At 34.6% G+C, this 8,241-nt stretch overlaps 1 protein-coding gene across 2 annotated transcripts; it reads right to left on the bottom strand.

Moving 5' to 3' along the window:
* LOC104711402 (FBD-associated F-box protein At3g49020-like) lies at nucleotides 3,478–5,559 on the bottom strand. 2 transcript variants are annotated; one of them, XM_010428104.2, is made up of 4 exons: nucleotides 5,314–5,559; nucleotides 4,291–5,167; nucleotides 4,053–4,187; nucleotides 3,478–3,962 (listed from the first exon to the last, which is right to left on the bottom strand). In XM_010428104.2, exons 1-4 carry the CDS (start codon nucleotides 5,325–5,327, stop codon nucleotides 3,633–3,635), a joined length of 1,356 nt encoding a protein of 451 aa, XP_010426406.1. In that variant the 5' UTR covers nucleotides 5,328–5,559; the 3' UTR covers nucleotides 3,478–3,632. The 2 variants fall into 2 exon arrangements, with proteins under 2 accessions (XP_010426406.1, XP_019084814.1); XM_019229269.1 differs by lacking the exon at nucleotides 5,314–5,559 and adding an exon at nucleotides 5,226–5,239.

Genomic DNA, 8,241 nt, shown 5'->3' with positions numbered 1-8,241 from the left:
ATTCCATATGCAGCTTCTTGATTAGCAAGCCTCATCGTTGTGCATATATTCAAGCAACCAAGTTTCTGATGCCACAGATCAGTGTCCAATGCAGTGGTTGTGTTGACGCACTGCATTGCTGAGTCCCACATGTAACAGTTGTTACTAGCTCTCCTTCCTCTGAACTGAACAGATCTTTGCTGATCAACTACCTTGCACCCCTTCTTAGGAAAAGTAACATCCAGACCTTCACCACACAGCGGACTGATGCTTATCAGGTTTGCCTTCAAACCATCAACCAAGACAACATCCTTTAGGTGTGGTTGAGAGTCACCACCAGTTGTACTCTTGCCTCGGATTATTCCTTTTCATCCATCACCAAAGGTAACTCTTCCTTCATCAACAGCCTCTACATTTGACAGAGTGTTAAGAGCACATGTCATATGCCTAGAGCTTCCACTATCAAAGTACCACTTGGTCTGATCACCCTCTCCTCTTTTGGCTGTATATGCCATTCGATAGTCGAGATCATCTTTCCTGATTACATCTTCTTCTTCTAACCAGACCTCGTTTTCCTTGATATTTTCAGCGCCACTCGGTAGCACTACAGAGTTATTCAAAGACTCACCCCTGCTATCTTCTTTTCTTCCCTGAGGTATGACAACGGACTGCATAATCTCTACTAACTGATTAAACTTAACCTCTTCTAAGTTTAGAGACTTGACTACAGCAGACATGTGCGGTTGAAGCTTATCAGACAAACTCCCGAGAAACTTTTTCACCATTGACTCATCGCTGTATCGTTTTTCCAAAACTATAGCCTTTTTGTGCGATTTCATTCAATCTACTGCTGTAGTTAGCAACAGATTCATTTTCAGTCATGTGAAGTCTCTTAAATTCAGATGCAAGATTATCCAATCTGGTGCACCTAGCACTGCTTGTGCCTTCAAACAAGATTACCAGACAGTTCCATGCTTCCTTGGCAGCCACACACCCTTGTACTCGAATGAAGATCTCCATTGGCAGAGCATTAAAGATAACCAATAATGCTTGGGAATTATACTTTGATTTTGCTTTTTCCTCAGCTGTCCATCTGGTCTTCTGCTTGGGAACAAAATCACCTTTCTCATCCTTGACCATAGGAGATGACCAGCCCTCCTCCACAGCACTTCAGGCTTCCACATCAATGCTCAAAATGGTCTGCTTCACCATGACTTTCCATCGCCCAAAATTCTCAGAGTCAACTTTCAGTAGTTTTGGTGACACAACGAAACCCAGTGATTTCTCCATACCCATGTCGCAAGATCTCACCTGTTATAAAAGGATATCAGAACTTTAATCAGGTGTCTGCTCTGATACCAAATGTAAAGGTATAGAGAAACACACAAGCAATAAACCCACTTGGAACCGCGCCAAGCAAACACTTCTTATTCAATCTTATACAAAAACTCCTGTTTCTTACAAGACTTGAAACTAAGCTCACTCTCCTATCTATCTAACACAACACCCTGTGTAGATTTAAGAGAAACTAACACACTCTCCTTCTAAGCCTTTTTATGATTGCTTGAAGGTTACAAATCTCACAACTTTTATCCCCACGAGTGCTAGCTCTTTTTGTTGCTAGCCCTCATCGTTTTATATTTGCACACTCGATTTCTAACCTAAATCTTTGTGCATCCTATCAATAAGGAAATATCCTTGATCCACAAGAATATTACTTCCTTATTCTCCTATCGAGATATACTCTCAATATCTTCGAGTATATTACTATTGCTTCTTCCTTCCAAATCTCACGGCTCGTCATCTTGCCCAACAATCTTCCTCCACCTCAGTACTCCATGCCACGTCAACTGACCTCTAGGACTCTCCACAGCATCGTGTCACAGACAGAGCTCTGATGCACTTACACAGATCATATATTGTTGTTAATCCTCCTGAGTGTGCAAAATTCGTATGTGATGATGGTCTTCTCTTTGTTCAGGTCCCAGCTTCTCGTTTACTTCCTCAGATCGACAAAGTTTCATGTCTGAACTTGATTCCCTGTCCGTACTGCCTTTGGTAAGTTTCAATTATTTAGACTTATTTCCAGATGTTTGTTTCTCAAGTTTTGGTTTCTTAAGATTGTGGTTTGTTGTATCTCATGTAGTCATGTGAGAATTGAGAAGAGCTAATCAGTTTCTTTTTTCTTCTTTTTTTTTATCGTCTGCAGATCCGTTTGTTGATGCGAATGTTGAGGACTTCGGTGCAGGAACAAAGGAGTACGTTCACATTCTCTCGCGTCCAGCAACTGAATGGCAGAAAAAGCTTGACAGCAGTCCAGAGATAGAAGAAAGAGTAAAGTTACAGGCTTACAGCAAGATACTCAAAGGACCTCAAGAAAGAAGTTTGTTGCAACGGAATTGTGGTTCAAGACTCTGAACTGGGACAAGTACGTGTTTTTAAAACAGCATGGTACATCCATGATCCATGTGGGTAAGTTACTGTCTTATATCAACTGTTACGTACTCTGATATCTTGAGAGCATGAACACAAACTGCCCATGTGGGATGAACACAAGTTGTTTTTAATAATTATGATCAGTTTCTTGTGTGAAGATTATGTCTCATGTTTGAGTTGACTTCTTGGTATAGGTGTTATGCCGTCTACACCCAAGGGCTGTGAACTGCAGGAAGAAGAAGTGTGGCCACATTTACCAGTTGAGGCCAAAGAAGAAGATCAAGTGTTCTGTTTTCAACAAGCTTTTTTTTGTTTTTTCTTTCTTATGTTATACTGTATTTTGTGACCAAAGCACTTAAAGAATCCCAAATAAATTCTACCATTGGATAAGGTAAAAATTTAAGAACCCCTAATGAGTTTTTAAACTTTAGAATTTGCAAAGTTTAAATTATAAATAGATTTCATTGTTAAAACGTTAACAAATTTCTTAGTTCGAGTAAAAAAAAGCTCAATATCGCTTTCCTATTCTTCTCTTACCGCTTGTTCTACCTTTTTATTTTCTGTACTTTTCTTACTCCTTTAAATGATCTTTTGAATCTCTTCCTCATAAGATAAAACAAAATGATACGAATTTTAGTGCTCAAAGAATGAGGGTTTAGATCTTACAGGTAAGAAAACATAGAAAGGGATGCAAGAGCAAAACATAAACGAAACTAAGAAACATATTTATGTTCCATTATCGTTAAACAGATGCAACAATTTGGTAAGGATCCTTCAGTTCCCAGTGCTATCGCAATAACAAACGCTCCAAACGCAAACGAAGCCTAACACAAGAAACCGCCTAAAAGCTTCAGATATATGGCAACATTGATGACTAACGGGTGACAAACAAAACTGAAACCAACAATAGTTATGCAATAGCTACACTTACAGTTACAGCAGTCAGTCACCCACTCGAGCATCAGATCTGGAGAAGAAAGAGAGGATGGAGAGAGTGTGAGAAAATGAAAATGAGACCGACAGAGTCAGTTCTACACATTATGTAGTACACAAAACAGAAAATCTTAAATAAATTCCCCGGTGTTGCTGAACTGCTTCCTGAACTCTGACAAAACCATTGACTATATGTAGTAATTGGCTTTTCCATTCATCATCTCTTCTAAACACTTACATAAAAATCTCCAAATTAGAAATCCTAATTAAACAGGAAAATATCTCTAATACTTAGAAGAGTACGTATCAGCTTCACACACGAGGTGACATGAACTTGAAGCCCTAACCACATTAGCCAACTCGTTAAGCATCTCACGTCTCTTTTCCAACATCTCGAGCTCTTTAGATTTGATTGGTTTTGTGGAGAGAGTAGCTTTCTTCAGGCGTCTTGCGTTCTTTAAAATGTATGTAGCCACTTCTTTCTCATCTTCTAGTTGCCATCTGTATCCTTTCCACTCGAATGTCTCAAGATGGAACAACAAACATTCAGGTGCACATTTCGGTTGATTCCATTCCCAGCCGCTCGGACAATCTTTGTTAGGAGAGTAATATGGCTGCGGCCAAGGCAATCAATGAAATATTTAGAGATCATCAAAATACACGTAAGTAGAGCTCGGACTATCCTAAAGAGTGAAATGGCTTACATCTCTGAGCTTGAGGATTTGCAATTTAGGAGAACTATCGAGCATGAGTGAAAGAAGATTACACCACTCTTCTTCGGTTGTATACAGCTCCAAAGATAGAAGCTGATAGAATACTTTACCAGTAGGATACTTAATCTGTGCATCATCAGGCAACATTAGTAGTACACAAAAAAAAACAATGTTAGCCCAACTGCAGATGAAACCACGTGAAAAGAATCTTAAATCTAAAAAAAATTACATGTAAGGGTGATAAGGCTAAGGAAAGACGTTTGGCTGGAGTTAGAGTTTCCAAAATATTCTCATTCTTTATATCAAAAACGTTGGTGATTATTGCCTCCACCAGCTCTGGCGCATTCTTAATCAGACAAAATCCAAGCCCATAGAACCCATTGATGTTCAAGTATTTCAAAGAAGGAGCATTTATCAAATAGCCTCCAACACGTTCCCCATAGTTATCATCTTCAATGGTTAGTCTCTGTAATGATGGCACTGCAATAACGAAATTCGCCACATCGGCTCTGCTAAATCTATACACGATCAAATCTTCAAGCCTAGGACAGTCACATAACAGGTGGAGAACAGATTCTTCGTCTCTGAACCTTACATGGTAAAGGTACATCTTTCTCAGGGACTTGAAACAAACCCCAGAAGGAAGGTCTAAAAGAATTGAACCCTTGAGTTCCAATATTTCGAGTGTATTATTACAACTACACAAAACAGCAGGGAATTTTACTGAGCCTCTCTCTTCAAGGACAAAATCCAGTACCAATTTACGCACATGGCGTGCAAATGCAATTCCAAGCAATGATCCCATCTCCAAATCATCACATTCATATCCAACTTCCAAATGCAAACTCTCTAGAAACGGAGCTTTGTGTGAAATCAAAGATCTGCAAACATCCTCTGAAAATGTATAGTAATGATGACCAGAATCAAACTTGAGATTTGGCAACAACTTCCAAAGAGATTTCCATCTTTTAGACAAAACACTCGTGGTTATGGCATATATTGTTGGAAGTAAAGACAATATCTGCAGAAGCAAAGCTTCAGGCAACTCACTGATCCTGTCCTTGTTCGCAACACCTCGATTACTCAAACTTAAACCACCGATTTTGCTGTATTCAAAAAACAAAAAACAAAAAATTAAGAGTTTTTTTTTTTTTACTTTGGTACCTTTGTTGTTCCATTTTCGTAACCATAGAAAAAAGAAAATAACAAAACCATAAAAACATAAACGGGAGAAGAAAAAAAAAAAGCATACCTTTGTTGTTCCATTTTCGTCAATTTGGTACAAAATACTTCCGATTTGACACTCCAAACGCATATGCAAAAGCAACCTACCACACTAAATCCTTCTGATGCTTCAATTTAATTAGTGTTGCCAGATTCAGCTTCAAAATTATATACTCACTTGCGTTTTTTTTTTTTATTATTAGACAAACAAAAAGGATCAAAAGCATAGACTCTGAAAATGAAGAAGAAAGGAAGAAGACGACGGAAGCAAACAACAAACAACAACACAACTTGAGTCTTTTTCGTTTTCCCTTTTTTTTTTTTAGTATCCAAAAACATTCACAAGCCCAAGTTTGTTTTTCCGGCCCAGGCCCAATTAGACGAATAGTTAACAACATTTTTTAGGGCTTTGATACTATAAAAACCTCGTAATGTAACCAAGTTTTGGCATCCCATCGATTACTCAAAGCTGAAATTTAGTTTTAAACAATGGCCAAACATCATAGTAAAATAGTTCTAAGAGATTTACATGGATTTGAACACGAGATTACATGAACTGGAAGCCTTGCCACAGTAGCCAACTCGTTGAGCATCTCACGTCTCTGCTGGTTTGGTTGGTTTTATGGAGAGAGTAGCTTTCTTCAACCAAGGAAAGAGAGAGATGGGGTTTCTCTCGCTTTTGGCATTTCGAATTGTTTGTTGACACGGACAAAGTCAGGGAAAACCTCTGAAATTATTTCAATATTGAACCTTGGTATTTTGTGGTAATTGTGTTGAGTATTGTCCAACAAATTGTTGTCTTGCATTCATTAGCATGTATGTACCCACATCCAGTGCCGTGCTTACAGGGAAGAGGAAAGGGAAATTGCCCTAAGCCACCAAAAATTAAAAATTTGTTAGGCCACATTTTTTTTCTATCTAGGCTTATGTATTTAAATCCCCTTTTAATAAAAGGGAAGTACACAACTTAAGTTTTGTAGACTTTACAAAAAAATATAAATGGTTACAAATGTATACTAATAGGTTATACATATGATATACTTAACCCTATACACTTCATAAGATAACTTTTTGTATATAAATAATAAATAATAAATTCATAAATCATGGAGTATATAGATAATAAATAATAAATCCATAAATCGTGGAGCAAATATATCACGAAGATCACAACATAGTTATTTCAAATGATCATCTTTTTAATAAAAGAGAAGTACACAACATATTTTATATTATAGTGATTAAATTATATTATTTAATCTAAAATTATAATCGCGGAGTTATTTCAAATGATCTCTTTTTAATAAAAAAGAAGTACACAACATTTTTTTTAGACTTTATATTTTTAATAAATTATACATGGTTACAAATAGGTTATAGATAGGTTATAAATTAATTCATATATTAATAGTTACACCTAAATATTGGGTGCAACCTTAATTGGAGATATTCCAAATTGATAATTGATATATTAATGGTAACAAATAAAATCATGGATCTTCCAAACTGTATTTTCAGAAGATTTTAGTCCTATATCAATTTGTTTCCAAAGATCTTTAAACATAATATTACAAATTTACTTTCCACAGATTTTATTGATAAACCATAACGTTCAATAAAAATTAGGACCATGCTAGAGCACAGATTGAATTTTGTTCCTATATTATAATTTTAAGACTTACATACTCAAGCACGCTTTAAATTTTTATATACTCTAGCACGAAAGCTGCTGGACACACTCTAGCACGGATTAATAATTTTATATACTCTAACACGGGTTAAAATTAACAATATAAGACTTACATAATAGATTTACATTCCATGAATAATATTTACAAAAAAAATTGTTTGCATGAGTTGCATCCAAATAATATTATAAATAATTACATATATAATATTTTAAAAATAATGAAATGTATTTCAACCCGTGCTGTAGCACGGGTCCAAATCTAGTTGATAAGATAAATGTGTATGTAAAGTGGGTTTTTTGGTTTGAGCAGCCCATGACAATATTAATAAATCTAATATATAAAGAAATTTCTACACATGTTTTATACTCTAAATCTAATAACAATAATACTAATGGAAGATAATCTTATTATATAAAGCTTAGTTTTTAAGTTAGTAACTCATATAATCGCGACATGTGTCAAGTATATCGAGAATATTCTGACACATGTGAATATTTTAAATTTATAGAAAAAATTAAAAAATCTTAAAAATAAAAAGATTATAATTAATATTTTTGTAAAGTATGTAAAACCAAAAGTAACCTATTATATGATTAAATCTAATAGGAAATTTATCTACTAAATTACGAATTTTAATAGAAAATATGCAATTAATAAGAAAAATATGTGCAATTAATAAGAAAAATATATGTATTTTAATTGCAATTATTATTTGTTATAAACATATAGTTAAAAGAAATTTTATACAGAAAAGTGATTAAAATATACAAATTTGATGTGTTAAAATTAGTAATTAACATAATATAAGAAAATTATGAGAATCAAAAAAAATTAATGTAATTTTAAAAAAAATTTCAATCGATGAATAATTTGATAGCATATTTAATATAATTTTATATAATTACATGGATGATTTAACTTAATTTTCAAATTTTAATATTGAGAATATGTCATATACGTGGGATTTAATCTTGTTAAGAATAAAGGAAACTACTTATGGGTTTAAGAATAGTGAATAGTGAACAATTGATAACCTATTTTTCTCACGATTATTCACCGTGTCTGTGTCGTCTACTCGACTCATAAACTTTTTTGCTTCACCTTTCTTTGGCTATGATATCTATAGAGAGAGAGTTGGATTTAGAGCTTGATTATGTGAGTTTGGTAAATGATAGAAAAATTGTAGCTTAGAATTTTTTTTTTTTCACCGTTATTGTCTTTAAAACAATATATATATATATATATATATATATATATATATATAT

The sequence above is a fragment of the Camelina sativa genome, chromosome 9 (assembly GCF_000633955.1).
Source record: "Camelina sativa cultivar DH55 chromosome 9, Cs, whole genome shotgun sequence".
In the NCBI taxonomy this organism is placed as follows: Eukaryota; Viridiplantae; Streptophyta; class Magnoliopsida; order Brassicales; family Brassicaceae; genus Camelina; species Camelina sativa.
This window is presented reverse-complemented; position numbering and strand designations above follow the sequence as displayed.

What these genes read in the sequence shown, in the direction of transcription:
- LOC104711402 (XM_010428104.2), bottom strand. An exon ending in TAGCCTTATCACCCTTACAT is followed by an intron (nt 4,188 to 4,290) that starts GTAATTTTTTTT and finishes GATGATGCACAG; the next exon opens with ATTAAGTATCCTACTGGTAA. An exon ending in AAATCCTCAAGCTCAGAGAT is followed by an intron (nt 3,963 to 4,052) that starts GTAAGCCATTTC and finishes CCTTGGCCGCAG; the next exon opens with CCATATTACTCTCCTAACAA.